The sequence below is a fragment of the Bufo gargarizans genome, chromosome 1, assembly GCF_014858855.1.
Source record: "Bufo gargarizans isolate SCDJY-AF-19 chromosome 1, ASM1485885v1, whole genome shotgun sequence".
Taxonomy (NCBI): domain Eukaryota; kingdom Metazoa; phylum Chordata; class Amphibia; order Anura; family Bufonidae; genus Bufo; species Bufo gargarizans.
Genome location: NC_058080.1, coordinates 66,440,238 through 66,465,973, shown reverse-complemented (window position 1 = coordinate 66,465,973; position 25,736 = coordinate 66,440,238). Strand labels below are relative to the sequence as shown.

Genomic DNA, 25,736 nt, shown 5'->3' with positions numbered 1-25,736 from the left:
TTTATGTCCAAGGTAATGTGGGAGCTCTAAGTTGCTGAATATCAAACAGATATGGACATCAGTCTATCACCCGCAAACTGACAGCCTAGTAGAAAGGGTTAATCAAACGTTAAAAACTATGTTAAAACGAGTAGTGTCTAAGGATGGGAAGGACTGGGACCTCCTTCTGCCCTATCTTATGTTCGCAGGGCAAGAAGTGCCCCAGCCCTCTACTGTGTTCTTGCTCTTTGAGCTACTATATGGCAGACATCTATGGGGTCTGTTGGATATAGCCAAAGAGGCGTGGGAGCAACAACCCACACCATATAGAAAAGTGTCGTTGAATACGTCGCCCAGATGCAAGAACGTATGGAAACAGTAATGTGGTGGATGAAACATCCTTAACCTCTTAAGGACACATGACGTACCGGTACGTCATGATGTCCTGGTACTTAAGGACACATGACGTACCGGTACGTCATGAATGGTTCCGATCACCGCCGCTCGGCGGGCGGTGATCGGAACCCGGTGCCTGCTCAAATCATTGAGCAGGCACCTGGGGCAAATGCGCCGGGGGGTCCTGTGACCCCCCCATGTCGGCGATCGCAGAAAACCGCAGGTCAATTCAGACCTGCGGTTTTCTGCGTTTCCGGGTTATTCGGGTCTCTGAAGACCCGATAACCCGGAACAGGATGGTGATGGTGGTGTGATTTCACTCCACCAATCACCATCCAGCGATCCTGAGTGGTGATGGTGACATCACCACTCAGGATCGCTTTCTGATTGGTCAGTGGGCGGTCCGGCGGCAGATTCAAAAGAGGCAGGCGCTCCTCTCCTCCTCCTTTTGTGTTCCGGAGCCGGAGGAGAGAGGAGCTGCCTGCACGTGTCTGCTGCCGCTGCCTGCACCCGATCTGTGCCCCCAGGACCCGATCTCTGCCACCAGCACCCCCCATCAGGTACATAGGGACAGCTAGGGAAAGTTTGGGTTAGGCAGGGAAAAAAAGGGAAAGTTAGTTTTTTTCACTTTTCATTGCATCACCCTAGTTAGGGTGTCTGGGGTCCACAGCACAGCTGTGTGACCCTAGACCCCCCAGGGGTGCTGCCACCTGCCCCCCCCCCCCCCCCACTTTTTTGGGGTGCAGGATTTTTTTTTTTTTTTGTGTACGCTGACTGTGGCCGGCACTCTTAGTGTCCGGCCACTGTTAGCGCATCGCACACCCCACCGCTGATCAACTTCGGACGGTTGATCAGCGGTTTTGAAATTTTTTTTCCACATTTTTTGGCCTTTTTTTTAGTCAGTTTATTTTTTTATTTTTTTAGTTTTAGGGTGAGTTCGTGAACACCCGTGCCCCCACACACACGCACACAAAATAAAGAGTTACACACACGCACATATACACGCAGACACACACTCCCCTATGGCCCGCCGGACGTTCTCGGCCGAGGAGGCATACGCCCAGCTTGCCTCCGAATCCGAGAGTCCCAGTGAGGATGAGGATGACCCCACATTCCTGTTGTCATCCGCATCCTCCTCATCATCTAGCGATGATGATGAGCCCCCAAGGCGGCGGAGACGCCGCCAGGCGGAGCAAGGGGACCGCCATGTTAGGGACCCTGTGGCCCAGCCTAGTACGAGCAGCTCTGGGGCTCGTACTGGTTTCCCGGCCCACCAGTTAAATCCACCGGAGCACCCTGCCGGTGAATTTGTCTGGTGTAGCCCAGAGCGATACGAGCCCGTGATTCCTGATTTTGTAGGCCAATCAGGAATCCAGATTTCCACAGTGGGCTACACTGAATGACTTTTTTCGTCATTTTTTCAGTGACCCACTGGTAAATCTGATGGTGGAGCAGACGAATCTGTACGCCCAACAGTTCGTCGCTCAACACCCGGGCTCCTTTTTGGCCAGGCCCGGTGGCTGGACGCCGGTCAGTGCAGCCGAAATGAGGACATTTTGGGGCCTCGTGCTGCATATGGGCCTGGTCAAGAAACCCAGTGTCAGGCTGTACTGGAGTGGGGACGTCCTATACCAGACCCCACTTTACAGTACAGCCATGACACGCTCCCGGTTTGAGGCCATTCGGAAATGTCTGCATTATTCTGATAATGCAGCATGTCCCCCCCGAGGTGATCCTGCCCATGACCGTCTGTACAAGATACGGCCGGTCATCGATCACTTTGGGGCCAAATTCATGGAGGCCTATGTACCTGGAAGAGAGGTCGCGGTTGATGAGTCTCTCATTGCGTTCAAGGGGAGACTCATTTTCCGCCAGTATGTGCCCACCAAGCGAGCGAGGTATGGCGTGAAGCTATACAAAATTTGTGAGAGTACCTCAGGGTACACTTACAAATTTCGTATATACGAGGGGCGAGATTCCCGGATTCAACCCCCAGAATGTCCCCCCACTCTGGGTGTTACCGGGAAACTTGTGTGGGACCTTATGTTCCCACTGCTGGATAAGGGTTACCACCTTTACGTGGATAACTTTTATACCAGTATCCCCTTGTTCCAGTCCCTTGCCGCCAGATCCACGTTCGCTTGTGGGACCGTGCGGAAAAATCAACGCGGCCTCCCTGCCCTCCCCCTCCAGGTACCTATCCCCAGGGGTGAGACCCGTGCCCTTACCACTGGAAACCTGTTGCTGGTCAGGTATAAGGACAAGAGGGATGTCCTTATGCTGTCCACAATTCATGGTAACGGCATCACCCCTGTCCCTGTGCGAGGTACCGCGGCAACGGTCCTCAAGCCCGATTGTATCGTCGCCTACAATCGGTATATGGGAGGAGTTGATCTCTCTGATCAAGTCCTCAAGCCATATAACGTCATGCGCAAAACCCGGGCATGGTACAAAAAAGTTGCGGTCTACTTGGTGCAGGTTGCCATGTACAACTCTTTTGTACTATCCCGAAGCGCTGGCAGCACAGGGACATTCCTCCAATTCTATGAGGCAGTCCTCAAAGACCTGATCTTTTCGGACCGGGAAAGAGCAGGCCGGAGTACCTCGGGAACTGGAGGCGCCCGGATCGTCCCTGGCCAACACTTTCCAGGTGTGGTCCCCCATACTGGAAAGAAGGGACGAACCCAAAAAAGGTGCAGAGTGTGTCACAGGAGGGGGATACGGAAGGACACCACAACTCAATGTGACACGTGCCCCGATCATCCGGGCCTCTGCATTATTGGTTGCTTCAGGGAGTATCACACTTCCATGGAGTACTAAATTTATATCCCAATTTAGGACTGACATGGGATAAAAAAAAAAGGGTTCTCAGACTTGAGACACCCAAAAAAACTATAATTTATTAAAAGTAGACATATTAGGTATCGCCGCGTCGGTAATAATCTCCTCTATAAAAATACCCCATGATCCAACCCCCCCAGATTAACACGGTCCAAAAAAAAAAAAAAAGTGCAAAAAAAGATTTTTTTTTTGTCACCAAACATAACAAAAAATTTAATAGCAAGCGATCAAAAAGTCATATAGCCCCCAAAATAGTGCCAGAAAAACCGTCCGCTCGTCCCGCAAAAAATGAGCCCCCACATAAGATAATCAGATAAAAAATAAATAAAAAAAATGACACCTAGACTTTAGAGATACCAAAAAAATGTTTGGGTATCAAAAAGGATAATATAGTCAAAAACCTAAATAATTATTAAAAAAAGTAGACTTATTAGGTATCGCCGCGTCCGTAAGAATCTCCTCTATAAAAATATCCCATGACCCAACCCCCCAGATTAACACGGTTAAAAAAAAAAAAATGAAAACTGTGCCAAAAACTCCATTTTTGGCACTTTTTCATTTCAATCTTTTTTTTTCGGTAACAAAACAAGGGTTAACAACCAAACAAAAGTTAATATTTATTACCCTGATACTGCAGTTTACAGAAATGCCATATTTGTGGTCGTAAACTGCTGTATCAGTAAAAGGGAGGCCGCAAAAGGAAAGGACCGACATGGTTTCTGGAAGGCCGATTTTGATGGCCTTTTTTATTGACACCATGTCCCTTTTGAAGCCCCCCTGATGCCCCCCTAGAGTAAAAACTCCCTAAAAGTGACCCCATCTAAGAAACTACACCCCTCAAGGTATTCAAAACGGATTATACAAACTTTATTAACCCTTTATGTGTTCCTCAACAGTTAATGGCAAATGGAGATGAAATTTCAGAATCTCAATTTTTGGTAACCTTGCCTCACAAAAATGTAATATAGAGCAACCAAAAATCATATGTACCCTAAAAATAGTCCCCCAAATAATGCCACCTTATCCCATAGTTTCCAAAATGGGGTCACTTTTAGGGAGTTTCTACTCCAGGGGTGCATCAGGGGGGTTGAAACAGGACACGGTGTAAATAAACCGGTCCATAAAAATCAGCCCTCCAAAAACCAAACGGCGCACCTTTCCCTCTACGCCCCGCTGTGTGGCCGTACAGTAGTTTACGGCCACATATTGGGTGTTTCTGTAAACGGCAGAGTCAGGGCAATAAAGATACAGTCTTGTTTGGCTGTTAACCCTTGCTTTGTTAGTGGAAAAAATGGGTTAAAATGGAAAATTAGACAAAAAAATCTAATTCTCAAATTTCATCCCCATTTGTCAATAACTCTTGCGCAACACCTAAAGGGTTAACGACGTATATAAAATCAGTTTTGAATACCTTGAGGGGTGTACTTTCTTAGATGGGGTCACTTTTAGGGAGTTTCTACTCCAGGGGTGCATCAGGGGGCTTCAAATGGGACATGGTGTAAATAAACCAGTCCATAAAAATCGGCCTTCCAAAAACCATACGGCGCACCTTTCACTCTACGCCCCGCTGTGTGGCCGTACAGTAGTTTACGGCCACATATTGGGTGTTTCTGTAAACGGCAGAGTCAGGGCAATAAAGATACAGTCTTGTTTGGCTGTTAACCCTTGCTTTGTTAGTGGAAAAAATGGGTTAAAATTGAAAATTAGACAAAAAAATGAAATTCTCAAATTTCTTCCCCATTTGCCAATAACTCTTGTGCAACTCCTAAAGGGTTAACGACGTATGTAAAATCAGTTTTGAATACCTTGAGGGGTGTAGTTTCTTAGATGGGGTCATTTTTGGGAGGTTTCTATTATCTAAGCCTCACAATATGACTTCAAACCTGAACTGGTCCATAAAAAGTGGGATTTTGAAGATTTCTGAAAAATTTCAAAATTTGCTTCTAAACTTCTAAGCCTTGTAACATCCCCAAAAAATAAAATATCATTCCCAAAATGCTACAAACATGAAGTAGACATATGGGGAATGTAAAGTCATCACAATTTTTGGGGGTATTACTATGTATTACAGAAGTAGAGAAACTGAAACTTTGAAATTTGCTAATTTTTGCAATTTTGGGGTAAATTAGGTATTATTTTGTGCAAAAAAAATAATTTTTTTGACTTCATTTTACCACTGTCATGAAGTACAATATGTGACGAAAAAACAATCTCAGAACGGCCTGGATAAGTCAAAGCGTTTTAAAGTTATGTGCACTTAAAGTGACACTGGTCAGATTTGCAAAAAATGGCCTGGTCCTTAAGGTGAAATAAGGCTGTGTCCCTATGGGGTTAAAACAGAGCACCTTGACCACACTAACAGACACGGGTGAGCCACGTTATACTTGTGTTTTGTATGGAAACAGTGTTGCCGCTGGTAAAGGAACATATGGAGGCAGCTCTGCGAGCTCAGTCGGGTGTATAATCGGCAGGCTCGGGTCCAGATCTTTAACCCGGGAGTTCGGGTTTTGGTTCTGGTACCGACAGTGGAGTAAATTACTGGCTAGGTGGCAGGGACCCTACGAGGTACTCGAAAAAGTTGGAGAAGTAAACTACAAGATACACCAGCCAGGGCGGCGGAAGCCAGAGCAGGTGTACCATGTGAATTTACTCAAACCGTGTAAGGATAGGCAGACCAGTACTGACGATAGCCTGCGGCCGAGTTTTCTAGGGGGAGAGGTTCCGGCCCCTAAGTCTGATGTAAGGGAAGCTGTTGCCACAGTGAAGATTGCTGACAGCCTCTCCTCTAAACAGACTCAGGAGGCTAGGGAGTTCTTCAGCAGGAACGCAGATGTGCTCTCAGACCTCCCTGGACGCACTTCCATAATCCAGCATGACATTGTCACTGAGCCTCAGGCCAAAATCTGGTTGAAACCATACCGGGTATCCGAGGCTCGGCGACAGGCCATCTCTGAGGAAGTACAACTAATGCTGCAACTAGACATCATCGAGGAGTCTAGAAGTGATTGGGCCAGCCCTATAGTACTGATGCCCAAACTGGACAGGATGTTGCGGTTTTGGAGCCATTTTCGAAAATTAAACACGGTATCTAAGTTCGACGCCCCGGGTAGACGAGCTGATTGAGAGGTTAGGACCAGCCTTTTTTTTTTTTTTTTTTTTACTGTTTTGGACCTCACCAAAGGGTACTGGCAGGTACCCGTTAACGGAGGCTGCCAAAGAGAAAACGTCCATCTCACCGGAGGGGCCGTACTAGTATAAGGTGTTACCCTTTGGTCTGCATGGCACCCCCGCCACTTTCCCAAGGCTAATGGACATCGTGCTGCGACCACATCGTTGGTACGCTTCTGCTTACCTGGACGATATTGTCATCCACAGTACTGACTGGGAAAGTCACCTGCCCAAAGTGCAGGCTGTAGTAGACTCCCTTTGAAAAGCTGGACTAACCGCTAACCGAAAAAAATGTGCAATAGGGTTAGAGGAGACCAAATATCTGGGGTATGTCATTGGGTGCGGAGTGATCAAACCCCAAGTAAAAAAATAGAAATTGGCCCCCACCTGTCACCACTAAGCAAGTAAAGTTGTTCCTGGGAATGATCGCCTATTACATGATATTTGTTCCCTACTTTGCCACTATAGCTGCGCCCTTGACATATCTTGAAGGGACGAAAATCTGTGATGGTTCAGTGGGATGAGCGGGTGTAAGAGACTTTTTTTCCACTTTGAAGTTGGCCCTGTGCGTGGTCACTGGTTTTGGTGTCGTCCGACTTCAATGGGGAGTTTGTGGTACAGACAGATGCCTCCGAAGTAGGCATCGGTGCTGTATTCTCTCAGGAAGTCAACGGGGAGGAGCATCACGTTGTCTTTTTAAGCCGCAAGCTCACCCCAGCCGAAACCAGGTATAGCATAGTGGAGAGAGAGTGCCTAGCTATCAAGTGGGCACTCAAGTCTCTCTGCTACTATTTGGTGGGGAGAAAGTTCCTCCTGGTTACCGACCACTCCCCTCTCAAGTGGATGAGCCAGGCCAAAGAGAGAAATGCCGGAGTCACCAGGTGGTTCCTGTCCTTACAGAACTTTAAGTTCTCCGTGGACCACAGGGCAGGCCGGTTGCAAGGAAACGTGGATGTCCTGTCCCGGGCAGTGGCGTACTGTCAATATAGGCAGACCACGCACTGGCTATGGGGCCTGTGAGGTTAAGGGGCCCGGCCAGGCTGCATGGCTCCGCCCCCTTTCTGACCTGAATACACGCTGCAACAGTGTACAGTGAAGACACGTAAAACCTTTTAACCAATCATAGCGCTCCTCACCACTCTCCCCCATTCCTATCGCTTAGCAACTATCCCGAAGGTTCCCGAATGCTCCCCGCAGAAGCAGACCATAACAAAGCCGCATTACACACAGCCCGACTGGGAATATTCGGGAGCTTTCTAGTCAGTCTGAAGCTTGACCAATAGGAGCGGCGGCTGTCAGTAATGTCACTGAGCAGAGAGAATTTTCGCGGGGGTGCTGTCAGTCAGAGAACTTCTCAGCCAATCAGCGCGATGAAGGGGCAGGGCATGTGAGACCTCTCCAGAAGAGTCTAGAAAATGTTCCGGAGACTGACAGGGAGCGGCGATTTTCAGTGATGAGAACGTTCTCGATTGTTCTCGTTCCGTCTGCTGTGTGGGGGGGACGCAGAGATAAGTGTATGAGGAATGTACAAGGTTGGGATGACGTGTGTATAGATATAGATATTTCAGTTTTTCCCTAACTTGTATAAAATATTGGGAGACATCCCTGGGGGTCTACAGCAGTGAGGGGGTTAATGTGCTCCTTCTAGGGGTGATGGGGGTCAGACTGGATGAGGACACTATTGGGCGCCGTCATCTCCCACTGATATTGTAAAGATTGGCCTCCAATGTCTGTCATGAAAAACCTCTTAAAGGGATGGTCCAGCAAATACCAATTACCTTTAAATCAGCTCACATAATAGGACCAGAAAAACCCCCATACTTGCCTCACTGACCCCCAGCACTCCATGTTCGGACTCGGGACAGTGCACCGCCCCATCATTTAACCTCTCAGGTGCCACGATCAATGCTGATCCCGGCACCTGTGAGTGAAGGCAGAGGAATCCGGTTCCCTCTAATAAAAATAATAAAAAAAAGATTTATCCGTAACGGTTTAAAAAGGTTATTTATACATTGTATCGCTTTATTTATTAGCAAATGGGTGTGGCGGGGAGGAGCCTGGGGTGGGTAATGGGCGGAGTTAGGGGGCCTAATTCAGATTCTTGCTATGGGGCCCAATGATTTTTATGTATGCCCCTGGTCCCGGGTATACTGTATGGCAGGTGTTCAAGCCCTCAGGGTTGAACAAAGGGGGGGGGGGGGGGTGTATGTAAGAAGGTACCTGGAATCATCGTGGATGGAAGGTATGTTTTCACCGAGGTTCCTGGCCTCGGTGAAGTAAGAGCCGGTATTTTATGTGTCAGCAGCAGCTATTGCTAATTGACACCTAAAGATTTAGCATGGCTGTTATAGCTGATCCGGGACGGCTCTTACTGGGAGTAGTCAAAGTGTTGGGTGGGTGACTACTCCCTATGTTCCAGGCTGGGTTTTGCCAGGCATAAAAAACAGCCAGCACTGCCAGGTGTGTGGATTTACCTCCCTCTGACAGTGGAGCTCAGGAGTCTGTGTGCTGTGAACTGAGGGCTGTGCTGGGCTGGAGGACTCGGGCCCCTCTAAAGGCGAACAGGCTGCCTATGGACTTGATGAGGCTGAACTGCTAACAGGGTGTGAATTAACACCCAGGAGAAAAGGTGACTTTTTATTGTTTATGGACTTTCCTTGTGTGTGAACAAACACAAAGCTACCTGCTTTTGGTTATACGCCAATGTGTGAATAAACACCGCTGTTTGATTCAAGAACTGTGTACTTTGCCTCTATACTGCATCCGCTAGTCCTAACTACCAGAGCGAATCCCCACAGTACAAATCTGCTGACAGATGCCCCTTAAGAGTGGAATGTACCAATCGTGTAAACGTAAAGTCACAGAAAAACCAGTGTCGAAATCTCAGACTTTTTGCTCTTTTCCGCCACCCTTGACACTTTTACAAAAAAGGCCGTGTTGTGGGTGACCACATTTACCAATATATGCACCATAAAACTGCGCACACTACACCTGAAATTAACTCCAGCTTCTTTATTGGCATATATTACGCTTTCTGAATATGCTCTGGAATTACCTCTTAATTATTTTAGGGCATCGTAGAAAACCCCAGTCTTAATACATTCCCCTCTAACCGTGTACTTATTTTTATTCATTAAATTTCTTGTTTTTCAGAAGCCCATAGGTTGTGGTAGATCACAGACCAGATAAGTGCAGTCTTGGCTTTCATTTATTTGTAGGACATGCTGGAACTTGCAGTTCTACTAGGATAGAGATGTAGTGTGAGGCCAGACTTTGCTTTGCTTGACAGAGGGGACTCCCATCTGTCAGGTAACATGAGGTCTCTGGAGACATGAGCCATCATTGTGCCTGTGTTCTCCTGTAGCCAGGCATGTGAGGAGAGGCTGGAGTGAGTTGATTGGATGCGTTGTATCTGCAGCTGATTAAAATGTCTGTTGCAGGCAGTTCGCCCATCTCCCAGTCCTGTGTTTGCTCTCTGGAAGGAGGCAGCTGACTGCAGGGATGCACGTGATGGGCCTCTGAGGGCAGCCTGGCATGTTGTGGTGCAGCCGCTCTCTGAAATGCTGGGGGGCTTATTGTGATGCCGGCTGGGATGGAGCAGCAGGTTCTGGGTCTCTGAGGGACTGCAGCTTTCATGGTGAGTGAATGTGCAGCATCACTATGCCTGTTACTTACTTCCAACCTGCAACATTTCCAGTGGGACACTGGCTACGGGCCCGTCTGTGCAGTGTCGCCAGTATGCCAGGTGACCTTGTCGGGTATGGATGCAGAATATCCTGGCATCGAGCGGTTTTCTTTCTTTTCTTTTATTAATTGTCATTTTTATGTTTATTGCATTATTTACAATGTATTTAGAGCTACAGTTTTATCCTGAATAATATTGTGTATGGTTATTTTAATCTATCCATTTATCTATAATCAGTAGAGTGTTTTTATACTTTTAAGGCTGCAGCCGCACAGTCCAGTTTCTGCATGCAGTTTTGGAAGCCAAAACCAGGGGTGAATAAAAAAAAATAAAAAAAAGTATCTGTTCTCATATTTTCTTTTTACGATCCACTACTGATTTTGGCTTCCAAAACTGCATGCAGAAATCTGATGGTGTGAATGTACCCTTACATCCATTACAGGGTTCAGCTGTTTCTTTTATAATGTGTGTATTACATACGGTGTGCCTCCTGTATAGTTAATAGAGCTGTGAAAGCAGAAAGATGTTGCCGAAGGTCTGTTTCTTGGTGTCTTGCTGTCCGACGGGTGCGGTGCTGGGATACATTGAGGCGACGGCTCGGTGGAAGTAGAGATACAGAATGTAATTAGTAGAAAACTGCTTGCACTCTGTCATCGGTTCCTTGTATTGCCAATTTGTTATTCTCCTATGTGTGCCATGTCATCTGTCAGCATGTACTGATGTCTAATGGTAAATTACAAATATTCCTAGTTTCTAGTGAGTTAATAAAAATGATGGGGACAAGGGCGGGTAGCAGTGTCCTTGGTGGCCAGCAGGGAGAGGAGTGGTGGGCAGCAGTGTCCCTGGTGGTCATATGCCTATGTCCCAGACAGTCATACAGGGGAAGGGGGGTATGCAATGTCCCTGGCACCCAGTGCAGGGGAGGCAGCAGTGTCCCTGGTGGTCATATTCCTACGACTCAGACAGTCATATGGGGGGGAAGGGGGTATGCAGTGTCCCTGACACCCAGTACAGGGGGGCAGCAGTGTCACTGGTGGCAGCAGAGAGAGGAGCGGGGTGCAGCAGTGTCCCTGGTGGTCATATGCCTATGCCCCAGACAGTCATACAGGGGGGAAGGGGGTATGCAGTGTCCCTGGCACCCATTGGAAGAGTGAAAACGGTGTCACTGGTGGCCAGCAGAAAGAGGATCAGGGTGCATGAGTGTCCCTGGTGGCCAGCAGGGAGGGGAGAGGGGGCACCAGTGTTTCTGGTGGTCATATACCTAAGTTCCAGACAGTCATACAGTAAACAGACCTGTATAGCAAGAATAGCGGCTGTTCTCTGTGAGCCTCTAACCCAATTACATAGCCAGGGAAAGATACTTCACTCCACTCCAGGCGCCAAAGAACCACCAGCGTGTGCCAAGTGGGCAGGGCCTAGTGTACATCTTGCCGATTTCAGATATTTTTGCTTGTTCCTGCCACCATTTAATTTGGTTTTCATATGGTATTCACATTAACCATATAAGACCTCATGCATATGACCGTACGTTTGGTCTGCATCGGATCTGGATTATTTTTTTGTGGATCAGATGCGGACCCATTTATTTCAAGCGTGCCATGTGCTCTCCGTATCCGTATGTCTGCTCTGTGGCCCTTCAAAAAATATAGAACATGTCCTATTCTTGTCTGTTTTGTGGACACATATAGGAGATTTCTGCAGGAGTTAAAAAAGAAGTGGCAGCATACACGTAGCCGGCATCCATGTTTTGCTGATCTGCTATTTGCCGACTGCAAAACGGGTACGGTCGTGCACATGAGCCCTAACAGTGAGGATAATAGAAAACCTTGGTAAAGCGCCCATAATGGGGCCTCCTATAGTGTAATGTTACTAGTGTCTGTGGAGCACAATCATAGTGACAATTACTAGTGTCTGTGGAGTGTCATATATTATAGTGGTAGGCTATCATCAATAATATCACAGAAAAATATAGCTACCGGTTTTAAAATTTAACTTTTACTAAATGATATTTTAAAAGAGCATCATTCCAAATATTCCATGATATTATATTTGTAGGCCAGACTAAAGATGAAGCGAAACCCACCTTTAGCATCAGGGTAACAGAAATACTTGTTGGTAAGAGGTAGAGAAGGAAATGGCACTTACGATTTGAAGATGTTCTTGTAAGATAGATGTAATACAGGTGCGATCTGAAGGTTAGATATCCTTATAGTTACCTGGTAACTAAACCCTTTACTTCCCCCTACATGACCCTAAGATGCTCTCTCACAGTGGGCTGCTTGTTTTGAGGACAAGGTAGATTGTCCTATAAATGATAGTGAAGATGTCCCGGGACATCTTCACTATCATTTATAGGACAATCTACCTTGTCCTCAAAACAAGCAGCCCACTGTGAGAAAGCATCTTAGGGTCATGTAGGGGGAAGTATTTCTGTTACCCTGATGCTAAAGGTGGGTTTCGCTTCATCTTTAGTCTGGCCTACAAATATAATATCATGGAATATTTGGAATGATGCTCTTTTAAAATATTATTTAGTAAAAGTTAAATTTTAAAACAGGTAGCTATATTTTTCTGTGATATTAGTGTCTGTGGAGGGAATATATAAGTAAGGCAAAAATATTAGGACTAATATATATATATATATATATATATATTAGATAGAGAGATATTGACCTTACCCTAGGCATTGCTGACCTCCAGGGCAGCCCTGTCTTCTGGTGCCATGACAAAGTACCCATATTGACCTCTCTGCTCTACAAGTCTGAAAAAAATGATGATTTTTCAGTATTATTATTTGCTCTGTTTGTTTACCCTTTTAGTATTGGATTATTCATTAGTTGCTGATATCAGCAATTTATCATCTGCCTTGGCTCGGTTTTTCATGCTGTTACATATTGATTCACTCCACTACTAAACCTATTGAATATTATACAAGAACGGCCGTCATATCATCCCGTGTCTTTGCCTCAGTTCTATAATGCAGCAGGGTCACAGTTATATCTCTTGTGGTGTAATAACTCATTCAGCTCTGCTACATCTACAACACACCTTAGCTTGCATCAGCTCATTCCCTATGAATCCCATTGTGTTCTGAATTTGGGTGGAAACCTATATTAGGGCAGGGGTGATGCACTGAATGTTTGGTATCGTGTTCTAGACACGGATAAGAGTACACGTGTTTCATTTTCTACCTTTTTGTTGACAGGAATATGAAGACAGAATTGGACAAGCTTCAAAGTCTCCATCCCCAAAGCAGAATGTAAGGAAGAGCCTTGTGTTTGAACCCCTGTCCACAACAGCCCTTATATTGGAAGACCGGCCAGCGTGAGTACCCTGATCAGGTTTCTTTATTTGCCGTTAAACAATGTTGGGCATCTTTTCTTAAGAGTTTTTTGTGCTCTTCTCTGTTAATCCTCCTGGTAATGAGCGAATAAATGGACAACAAGGTGCTACCCAACCTCCCTGGGGCTTGCTCCTGCACCGTCTGATGCTAGTTCTTACCATGACAAAAGGTGCAGATAAGTGCAATGGTAACATCCAGTTGTCCTTTTAGTTATACATTTCCAGGAGGAATAATAGGAGTGGTCAGCACAGCATACTAAGTAAAAAAGTGCACCAGAATTGTTACTTGGAGAAGGCACATATTTAGTACTTCTCCTCTTGATGTTTGGGTTCCTCAGGGTTCAGTTCTAGGTCCTCTACTCTTCTCTCGCTACACAGCCCCCATCAGACAGACCATCAGTAGATTTAGCTTTCAGTAGCATCTTGTATATTAGCCGGTTACTTTGTGATGTCTTTTGTTTTTTACATGAACCCTCTGAATTGTAAAGCGCAGCGGAATATGATGGCGCTATATAAATAAAGATTATTATTATTATTATTATTATTATTACTAAAGCAGACATGTCAGGAGAAGTGACAGGTCCTCTTTAGTAAATCATTGCTGCTCATGGGAATTGCTAGAATTGCTGCCCTTTCTCCCAAGTCCACTTTTATGGGATGTCCATATGGGACAGACATTGCTCCGTATTTGCTGTCACATACCGTTTTACTGTGCAACCTGAGTGGATGAAATTCTAAGGAATCAGCTGAGCCTTTCTGGCCGGTTTGTAGTGCTCTTCAGGATCTGGTGTCCACTCGCTGTAATCTTGTAGACTTCTTCAGGTACTCCGGGCTCTTTTATTGCATACAAAGTATCGGACAACTGTGGGGCTTGTCCACCCTTCTATCCTTTTGGTTTATTTCTCAAATGTAAAGTAAACCAACTGTGCAACAATCTTGTTAAAAAAATAATAATTCCATTACGTGTTTATTGATCATGCAGACCTGTGTGTTTCTATGGTAACAGACTACAAACAAACCCTGTGTCGTCTGATATTGTCTTCAAAATCCCTTCCAATTTTCACCTACTTCTGGTTAGTTTGGAAGAAGTAAGGGACAGCATAATCTGACTACAAAGGGTTTGTAGCCTTTTAAAGGTTCTGTCTGGTGACCCAAACCCTTTAAAGGGATATTCCTATCTGAGACAATGGGAGCATATAGCAAGGATATGCCACCATTGTGTGATAGGTCTGAGAACAGAGCAGGGAAAGGTGGTGGCCGGAGGACCCTGGGTGCAGCCACCGCCATTTTTTTTCACCTCATAGTAGTGAATGGGAGACATCCGTGCTTACGCAGCCACCGCTCCCATTAATTTCTATGGGCCCGACGGAAATAGGCGAGCCAGCTCAGCTATTTTCGAAAGACCCATAGAAATGAATGGAGGGCGGCTCCCCTTGCACAGTGCGCCCTCCACCATATTTGGGGCTCTGCTCTTGGTGTAGGTGATATGCCCCCATTGTCTGGGATGAGAAAACCCCTTTAAATCTTCTGTTTAACTGCCGGAGATGTGTTCTCGTTATGAAATTGGTTTTCTGGGCGGGTTATTTTCTGCACCAAGCCCTGCATTACTGTCGGTGCAGACTGAGTGTTACATTAATGGGTCTGGATATGGTCTTGTAAATCTATGATTGATTTATACACGGAGCAAAGATTGGCCGTCTGATCTGTATTACTGTGGATGTGACCGGCCTATATGATGAGGAGAAATGTCCCCGCCGCAGCCGATCACATTTGTTTTCCCTATTTGAAGCGGTGCTGTAATTTTCCTGAGCTGTATATCCTCTCTGCAGGTGTCACATTACTGTCGTGTTTTTAAAGGGACAGCATGTTTTATTCATCCCTTTACCTATTAGTTGTGCTGTAAATATTAACGGCTTACTATATAACCTGGAGAGGATTTTCATTTAGGATCTTGATCAGTTAGCCGGGGTTACAGAGGATGTCTGTCAGGGTGACCCAGCATCTAATTTTAATGGACACCATGTAATGCTTTATTTATCCTTTGGAGGCGCTGCAGAGAAACTGAACACCTCTGACAAGTGTTCCCACAGATTACAGCTGATTACTTTTGGGAAACTTTTTTTTTTTTATGGAGTTAAAATGTTCTTTTGTACAGCAAACCATTAAAGCAAATATCCAGTCAGGAGCTCAAGAATTCAATCGAAGTCGGCAGGCACAGTGGATGATTACCTGCTATTTATTTTCTTCACACCTTGCTGATTGACTGCTTTTTAATCTGTGACTACATTTGAGCTACAGTACATAAAGGGAGTCTGAGTTAGTCTGAGACACGCCCCCCTCTCTTTATTGGTTGAGACCGTTGTTCTCTTCAGCTCCTCCTCTTGTGATTGGCTATTGTTTATAAACACAAGTCTGTCAGAGGCTCAGCGGGTAGTCAGTGCATGGAGACAGGGCCAGACGAGATGACTGTGCAGGAACCTGGCCGTGTCAGTTTAGAAGGAGAGGGAGGGGTTGGCAGAGGAAGCAGGCGGGGCAAGGGTGCGCAGAGTGGCTTGGGCCCGCCCTCAGTGCACTTAACTGCTAATTTGCATATGGATTAAAAGTACTTTTTCTGCAGAATGAAGCAGCAGATCACTAAGTGAAAAGTATCATTACATGCAGCTGAACTAGCCCTACGAGACACTGTGCCTGGTTTATCTGTACATTTCCTGCTGACAGACTCCCTTTTAGTTTCTGTAGCAGTTCTCTTCTATGCAGTGATTTTTTTCAGTCCGTACTTAGACTTGCACTGAAACAGCAATATGTGTAATCTCCACAGAAACCTTCCGGCCAAACCAGCGGAGGAAGCCCAGAAACACAGACAAGAATATGAAGAAATGGTGGCCCAAGCTAAAAGGAGAGGTAAATACCTGATCATGTATGGGGCAAGCAAAGACGTCCAGCCCAGTGTCCTAGTTCCATAATAGCTGCAGGCTATAAACAAGACAATGTAACTCTAGCCTAAAAGTGCTGCTAGTCAGAATGATGGGCACTGAGAGGTCTCTCCTGCCGCAGACCGTATCAGACAGACATTCTACATTTTAAAAGGATTTTCCCAAGACTTTATCCTCTGGGTAGGTCATCGTGGGGCTCCGAACCCAGGACCCCACCAATAAGCTGTTTGAGAAGGCAATGGTGCTTAACAGTAGCTCCGTGGTCTTCTCGCAGCTTAGTCTAAGCCCTGTGAAGTCATATACATTGGTCACATGGCCTAGAAGTAGCTTGGCCCCGTTGAAGTGAATGGATCGGAGTGTGATACCAAGCACAGCCACTATACAATGTACGGCGCTGAGCTACTGCAAGTGCCAGTGCTTTCTCAAACAGATAATTGGCGGGGGTCCCGGAATCCGGATTCTGTTCAAACCCAACAGACAAAAAACATGGTGTGTTCCATTAAACCCCCTATGTTTGGAGATATTATGTAAGCATTAGATCGTAGGGAGGATTCGGCAGTGCACGGAAGCTGTACTGATCCGTACTAAGGGAGTCCTCTAGGCTCTGTGCACTGCCGTGCAGCTCTTCATCCTCTAACAGCCCCCAGGGAATACAGTAGGCCCTCACAATATCAACATTACCCAAATAACTATCGCAAAGCATGGGAACGGCCAGTTCACCCCAGTCATTCTCACAATACATTAATTATTCTCTTGATGTGGGTGGCCTGCTGAGTGAGAATATTGGGTGGTGACCATGAACACGCTCATACTGTAGGGATTTGTATAAGATCCATTTTTCTACCTTTTTCAAATATGATAATCCAGCTAATGCGATACCAGATTATCAGGTTCTTAGAAGTGACAAAAACCGAATAAGTCACCAGGGGTTTTGCTATAAATTGGGTTTGGAGTCTGTTAATCAAAGACCACGATGACTATTATTCATTAACTTCCAGCCTGAAAACATGTAACCTGCAATAAAAGACGATCCCGTTCCAGCAGATGCTGACTCACCCAGCTCCCAATCAATGCCGGGCAGTGTAGACACTTGCTCTAATGTGCATGTTTTATTCATGGCTGGGAGAAGTAGGTTATCTGTGTACATTTCCTGCATGCTAAGCTGCGGGGCGAACTCTGACGCCTTGCTTTATGTCAGGACCTGACAGATTGATGCTGCTCCGCTCTACTCCGACCTGAAATCCAGTGCAGGCGTCAATTTCACCTAATGATTACTTATACCCCGGGAATATTATGTGATTGTGCATTGATCAGGGGCGAGGCTTACGGTACACTTTCCATAGGTGTCGTGTGAATGCTCGCTATCTCGGCTGACTCCCCCATGCACATAAATGCTTGGCTTAGTCATGCTTTTATATATTTTCAGTGGGCAGCAGCTTATCTCCTGGGTCAATAAATGGATTGGGTGGAAAAAGTTCAGTCTGCCCCATCCTTCTCTCTCTATCTGTCGGGTACAGTCATGAGTTCTCCATGTACATTAGATTGCTGGACGGTCCCCTCAAAAACAGCGGTTTCATCCGACAATACACTAATCTGATTCCAGGTGATAAATGTTTGATCACTGGGACCCCACAAGCACTTTACGGGGTTCTGAGACCCTCAATAGCTTAGGTCCCATTCACACGACCATATTTTTGGTCCGCATCCGATCTGCATTTTTTGTGGATTCGATACGGATCCATTCATTTCAATGGGGGGGGGCCACAAAAAATGCGGCGAGCACCCCGTGTGCTGTCCACATCCGTATGTCCGTTCTGCAGTCCTGCAGAAAAGATAGAACCTGTCCTATTCTTGTCCATTTTGCGGACAAGATTAGGAATTGTTACAATGGATCCCCAAAAAAAAACAAAAAACGGATGCAACACTGACTTCATCTGTATTTTTCGCGGACCATAAAATACATCCGATCGTGTGACTTGAACTCTTACTGTAAGACCAAAGTGAGGAAGAGTTTGAATGGAGCGGCAGTGAAGCATGCACACTAATACTTAGTTCATAGATTGTAAGCTCTTGTGAGCAGGGCCTCACTCCCAGTGTTTGTTGTATATTAGCTAGTTATGTTGTGATGTCTTTTGTTTTGTACATGAACCCTCAGAATTTGGTGGCGCTATAGAAATGAATTATTATTTATTATTATTATTATTATCATCTATGGGCTGATGGAAACAGGTGAGGACAGTTCATGGCAACACATGCTGGACCGCACCGCCATTCAGACTCTGTCCTGGTTGTGCCGTGAGGAGGAATAGGGGGCTCAGGACTCCCATTGTAGTGTATGGGTTCCAGCAGTGACATTTATCACTGCATGATGTGGACAGGTGCTAAATGTCCGTTGCAGATAAAAAACAACGATCCTTCAATAGGGTAAAGGGCATCTGTCAGCAGTTTTGTACCTATGACGCTGGCTGACCTGTTACATGTGCACTTAGCAGCTGAAGGCATCTGCGTTGGTCCCATGTTCATATGTGTCCACATTACTGAGAAATATGATTATTTGCTATATGCAAATGAGCCTCTAGGTGCAACAGGGGCGTTGCCATTACACCTAGAGCAGGAGTGCACAACCTTTTTTGGTTGAGGGGCACATTTTCAGAATGAACCAATCCCAAGAGCCGAAAATAAAACTTAAAGCAGCATTACTAACTGAAACACTGCACTTGGGGCATATTGTACGTACAGTATATACCATACAGGTGAAACTCAGAAAATTTGAATATCTTGCAAAGTTCATTTATTTCAGTAATGCAACTTAAAAGGTGAAACTAACATATGAGACTCATTACAGGCAAAGTGAGATATTTCAAGCCTTTTTGTTATAATTTGTATGATTATGGCTTACAGCTTATGAAACCCCAAAGTCACAATTTTGAGGCCCCCTTTGCTCAGGGGGTATGGCTTAATTAGCTGACTAGAGTCTGACACTTTGAGCCTAGAATATTGAACCTTTTCACAAAATTCTAATTTAAAGTTGCATTACTGAAATACAGTAAATTAACTTTTGCATGATATTCAAGTTTTTCGAGTTTCACCTGTAAATGTCTGGTTACACTTCCAGGACTCTCATCTAACAGAAGAAAACCTAAAAAATACATGTGAGCAGCCCTAAGACATAGACCAGATGGTTGGGGCCCGCACAGAAGGGTATCGAGGGCTGCATGTGGCTGCCGGGCCGCAGGCTGTGCACCCCTGACCTAGAGTCTCTACAACTGCCGCGCCCTCTCCACTTTAATTGACAAGACCAGGCAGTAAAAACGCCATCACTGCCCGGTCCGATCAATCGAAGTGCAGAGGGCGCGGCAGTTGTAGAGAAAGTGGAGCCTCTAGGTGTAACGGCAACGCCCCCATTGCTCAGAGGCTCATTTGCATATATAATGAAACAGTAATGCGGACACATATGAACATGGTACCAACACAGATGCCTTCAGCTGCCAAGTGCAAATGTAACAGGTCAGACAGTGTCATGGGTACAAAACTGCTGACAGATGCCCTTTAAAGGAGGGAGAGTGCATTATACGAGGATTCTCTCTGTGATGTTTGAATCCCTGTGTTATGCGTCACCCATTTGAGCCCTGCATACGGGGTAAATTTTGTCCCGAGTGTTCCTTTAAGGAAGGATCATCACCCAGAAGAGTAAGAGGAAGTTTATGCCGATGTCCTTCATCACTTACGCAAAAGATTGATATTAAGTCAATAGGGATGAATGCACACAGTGACAGGTGGGGGATCTACAGACCTTCTTTTACCAGGGAGTACTTAAAGCATCCACAAAACAACTAGCGTTTGGGGGCTGTTCAGTTGGATGCCGGGTACAGTATTTTGGGAGGAGCATTATGAGGAGAGGCGAGTTTTGTTTAGCCAATAAGAATTGCTAAGAGCCCTGCCAACAATACTGGTTGCCTGAAGAAGCCAATGAGATGGCATTCCCCTCATAAAGCTTACATATGTCCTTTCCAGTTGGATGCTAGTCGCTGGATACAGTCTCTGCCCCTATAACTCTGTAGTGGAATTTCATAGGACTATCTACTATAAAAGGTTTTTAGTTTTTTTTTTTCCACCATCGCATATTAACTCAACATGTGATCATAATCTGAAGGGATGATCCAAGTGTTCTTCATCTCAGTCAGTTTATTCCGGACAGTCATTAGACAATATGTTTTACATTGGTGAATGTATCGGTGCTAAAATTTGTTTAGCCGCCGACTGCCAGATCTCTGATTTCAGATGAGCCGTCCGCGTGGTGTGCAGCGCACATCCTTACTCCTGAGCTGTGTATGACCCTCTGCTTTCTAGCTTTCCTTAGATGTTCCCCTCATTACGACCCTCTAGAAATTTGACGTTTCAATCGTGCACTTGTATTTTCAGAATTTAAAGATGCCCAGAGAAAGAAAAAACAACTGGAGGAGAGGTGCAAACTGGAGGAAAGCATTGGAAACGCCGCTCTCATGTGGAGCAATGAGGTTCTGCCCAACTGGGAATCCATGTAAGTGGAGGCAAAACTATTGAAATGTTGTAGTTCACATTTTCTTATGTAAATCCTGAAATATAAAAAAATAAAATCGTTTACAGATTGTTTTGCTGTGGAAATGTCCAGCAAAAAAATAATAATCTGTGATTTAGTTAAATTCTGTCATCTTCTGTATAGACCAGTGTCCGAGGCCTTGTGTTAGTGAGGGAGGGATGATAAGCTTATATGGTGCAGCTGCAACCCCAATGGTCAGACGGGGGCGCTGCTGTACACAGTGCTCTGCCCAACCATGAAGAACAAAAGACCTTCTCTTATGGAGGCACCCCCCCATTTCCATAGTCATCTGTAGTATAATGTAGAGGCTGTGCCTGGTGTGGTGTGGAGTCCTTTTTATGTTAAAGGGGTTATCCCATGAAAAATGTAAAATATGAAAATCTGACATCATGTAGTACATGAGACTCTCGTTCTAACAAAGCTAGAACCAGCCTTGTACCTCACATGGATCCAGAGATCTCCATTGCTCCAGTTGCTTTGATATATTTCAAGCTGGCAGCTCAGCGGTTGTGTCCTTTCTCGGGGGGCATGTCCTTTCTGCTGCAGCTCTAACAGTAGATATGGCTGGTGGCAGTTGAGGAATAGAACGGAGTATGTGTGGTCACTTCAGGACAGAGAAATAAGCTTAAGAACAAACAGCAGGTGGCGCTGTACTGATATGTTTTATTGAGTACCTGAGAGACTCTGCTAAATTTTTAATCACGTGCAATTACAAATGTATTCCGATCCAGGTGTTGGTTTGAAAAATTTAGCATGTTTTTCATGGGACAAACCCTTTTTAAGGCCCACATTTGAGGCCCTAGAATTTGATGGGTTGACCACCACTGGTATAGATGCTGCAGTGTGTGCTATACAGTAACCTCATAGGGTCTCCAAGAATAGGAAGAGAACCTCCTCCCATATATGCAGACCAGAAAATGACCAGAGTTGCTGCATACCAGTGTACACTCTCTGATATTACCATCAGACAATTTGCAGTCCCCAATGCACGGGCAACATCCGGGACGGATCGAGACCCATTCAACTTGAATGGGTCAGTGATCCGTCCGCACCGCAAAAAAATTGAATGAATGTTATTTTTTAATTTTTTTTGCTGTGCGGAGGCACGGACAGAAATACTCTGTAGTAGTTCCACTGGGTTCCGATCCGTGCTTCCGTTCTGCATCTCCGTGATTGTGGACCCATTCAAGTGGGTCAGCATCTGTGATGCGGAGTGCACACGAGTCGGGCCACGGGCACACAACAGCCGTGTGCAATAGCCCTAAGGGTCTTATCTCTGATATATATTAGACCTGGATTTCTTTTGAATTCGCTATTGACTTTAAACATTCCTACATGACGAAATGGGAGGACTGGTTGCAAAGGGAGCTCCCGGCAGAGACCTGGCGTTGTGTCTGGAGAAGGGCTCATTCTAGTTCCTCCTGTATAACTTATAGGGAAAACCAACTTAAGATTCTCACGCACTGGTATCCTACACCAGAACTATTACATATCCTGAACTCTGTATTGCCAGATATTTGCTGGAGGTGCTCCCAGCCAGGAGCTTCCTTGTACCATGTTCTCTGGTCCTCCCCAGAGATTATACCCTACTGGACGCAGGTGATACGGGTTGCCCAAGATACTCTGATTATACGTATACCGAGGGACCCTATGGTGCTCCTTTTGAACATGGTGCCTGGGTCGCTCGAGGGTAGGGATGCCAATCCTCCACATATTAACAGCCACTAAATGTCTGATTGCTCTGCTGTGGAAGCGTTCTATCCCTCCCTCCAGATCTGACCTCTGTGCTTGGATACAGGACATACGCTCCTCAGAATATTTTTTTGAAACCTCTTTATTTACCCACGCTTATGGCATTTATATTTGATGCCTGTGTTATGCTATTTTGATATATACTGTCTGCAATGTTGTGTTCTCTCTTTGGATAGAAACATCCATAAAACTTAATTAAAGTCTAAGTTGAAAACAAAAAAATATGCATGGATGTTTAATCTATTATTAATAGGTCTTACACCATTTTGCCATTTAGGTGCTGTTCTCGAAAAGTTCGAGAGATGTGGTGGCAGGGGATCCCACCGAGCGTGAGGGGAAAAGTCTGGAGTTTGGCAATTGGCAATGAGTTAAATATCACTCACGGTAAGACTAAAGCCTGTAAGATTTTGGTATTATTTGTTTAAAGGTGTTCTCCGGACCATTAATATAGATGACCTATCCCTCAGGCTAGGTCATCAATATCAGATCACCGGGGATCCGACACTCCTGCTGATCAGTTGTATGAGGAGACGGCGCGCGCAGTATTCAAGTGCCGTCTCCCGTCTCTCTTCCTGTTTGCTGCTGCTATGTCTATGGCAAAGCAGCGGCGAGCAGGAAGAGAGACGGGAGACTGCATGTGCCCACTGCGTGCAACGTCTCCTCATCCAGGTGTCAGACCCCTGACGATCTGATATTGATGACCTATCCTGAGGATAGGTCATCAATCTTAAAAGCCTGGAGAACCCCTTTAAGGCCTCATGCACATGACCGTATCTGTTTTGCGGTCTGCACATTGTGAATCCGCAAAACATGGATCACGGCCCGCATTTTCCTGTTCCTCGCCTTCTGCCCTATTGTAAAAATTCCTATTCTCGTCTGCAAAACAGACAAGAATAGGACATGTTCTATCTTTTTTGAGAAACTGTAAAACTAAAATACCAATGCGGACAGCACACAGTGTGCTGTCTAATTTTTTTAATGAATGGGTCTGCAGCCAATCCGGACAAAATGCGGATCGGAATGTGGACCAAAAATACGGTTGTGTGCATCGGACCCCATTAGAATATGTAGTAGAGTGTGAGTATACCCAGTAATATAGAGGGTCTTACTACATATATACTATATACTACCTGGAATATGGGATAGCGGTACAAAAGCTGCTTCTGGGCTCAGAAGAAGAACAAGATGCCAGTGATCGGGGACGCATTTTACACCAATTTTCATTTAAAGGGAACCTGTCACCGGGATTTTGTGTATAGAGCTGAGGACATGGGTTGCTAGATGGCCGCTAGCACATCCGCAATACCCAGTCCCCATAGCTCTGTGTGCTTTTATTGTGTAAAATAAACAACGATTTGATACATATGTAAATTAACCTGAGATGAGTCCTGTATGTGAGATGAGTCAGAAACAGGACTCATCTCAGGTTATTTTGCATATGTATAAAATCGTTTTTTGTTTTTTTACACAATTAAAGCACACAGAGCTATGCAGGCTGGGTATTTCGGATGTGCTAGCGGCTCTATACACAAAACAAGTTCCCTTTAAGTGGAGTGCCTCATCAAGGCCGTTGCTCTTCAAACTAAACCCTACCTAGCGGTCAGATGATTACCACAGGTACAGCTTCAGCAATTCCCGGTTTTTATTACCTAGAAGAATCTGCAGCCAGTCAGGAATTTTCCTTGCGGCGCTCACTACTGGTGAGATGTGGTATTACATTCACACTACATAAGTGGCTGTCTAATAATAGAGAAAAATTCTAAGCCGGCCGAATAGGATGTATGGAAAGGGTGTGTTGAGATGAGTCAACCTATTATGTAACTCTCGTGACGTTTATGCTGATAAACCAAGAATAAAATAAGAAATCAAGCAAATGAATAGGTAATTGAGTATATTTAAGGTGTGCAGTGTTCTGGGGCCATTTAATGTAACATCAGCCATTGAAAAGAAGATAAAATGATATGTTGGGGCAGAAATCATCCAGGAGCATCTGCAAGACAAGACTGAGTATGTGGCCCAGGGCGATGTAAATGTTATGTCATATGTATTGTAGGATATTGGGTCAAGTGGGTGTATGTTTTATTTCCTAGAGCTCTACGATATCTGTTTATCTCGGGCTAGGGACCGATGGAAATCGCTGAGCATGGGAGGGTCCGATGGGGAAAATGAAGGTAAGAACTTATGTAGAAGGACATGACGTAATTTTGTTTTAGTGCTGCCCCTGTGAACCACAAGGTCTTTATGCAGTACGGTACTGCGGTTTATATGGGGCAAAAACAGACACCAGGTGTAATTGCATAGAGTAGGGGTGTGACATAGCTAGACTGCGAGGACCCATGGTGCCTGGGCTAGACTGCGAGGACCCATGGTGCCTGGGCTAGACTGCAAGGACCCATGGTGCCTGGGCTAGACTGCGAGGACCCATGGTGCCTGGGCTAGACTGCGAGGACCCATGGTGCCTGGGCTAGACTGCGAGGACCCATGGTGCCTGGGCTAGACTGCGAGGACCCATGGTGCCTGGGCTAGACTGCGAGGACCCATGGTGCCTGGGCTAGACTGCGAGGACCCATGGTGCCTGGGCTAGACTGCGAGGACCCATAGTGCCTGGGCTAGACTGCGAGGACCCATGGTGCCTGGGCTAGACTGCGAGGACCCATGGTGCCTGGGCTAGACTGCGAGGACCCATGGTGCCTGGGCTAGACTGCGAGGACCCATGTGTCACGGACGGTGTACAGGAAACAAGACAAAGCAACATGCATATATGACTCACTGGATCCAAAGCTAAGGAACCAAGGGGAGACCCCTGCACAAGACCTAGCACTTTCCCTGGCTGCTCAGCCTATGCAAAGATCCCAGAGGTGGATGGTTGCATATCCACGTACCTCGACTATATAACACCTGAACACCCTACAATAGTGAGGGGACACGACCACCGGCTCCCTACACCAGACACGGAGGGAGTCAGGGTCACCTGGCATCCAGCAAACAGAAAATAACAGATAAAAGTACAGCACTTAACTTTAGTAGCAGACTGGGAAATGGGATGAGCATGCACACACTC

At 45.7% G+C, this 25,736-nt stretch overlaps 1 protein-coding gene across 5 annotated transcripts in view; it reads left to right on the top strand.

Moving 5' to 3' along the window:
• Positions 1-25,736, top strand: part of TBC1D14 (TBC1 domain family member 14) — a 94,417-nt gene that overhangs the window by 60,719 nt on the left and 7,962 nt on the right. For 4 of the 5 annotated variants that reach the window (XM_044296067.1, XM_044296076.1, XM_044296082.1 and 1 more), the window contains 5 exons: positions 13,275-13,393; positions 16,230-16,312; positions 20,767-20,884; positions 22,953-23,059; positions 24,766-24,846. In XM_044296067.1, coding sequence (XP_044152002.1) covers positions 13,275-13,393; positions 16,230-16,312; positions 20,767-20,884; positions 22,953-23,059; positions 24,766-24,846 — 508 coding nt within the window. Of the gene's footprint in view, positions 1-9,867; positions 10,022-13,274; positions 13,394-16,229; positions 16,313-20,766; positions 20,885-22,952; positions 23,060-24,765; positions 24,847-25,736 lie in introns of those variants that run through there. The other variant, XM_044296099.1, reaches the window with a different exon arrangement.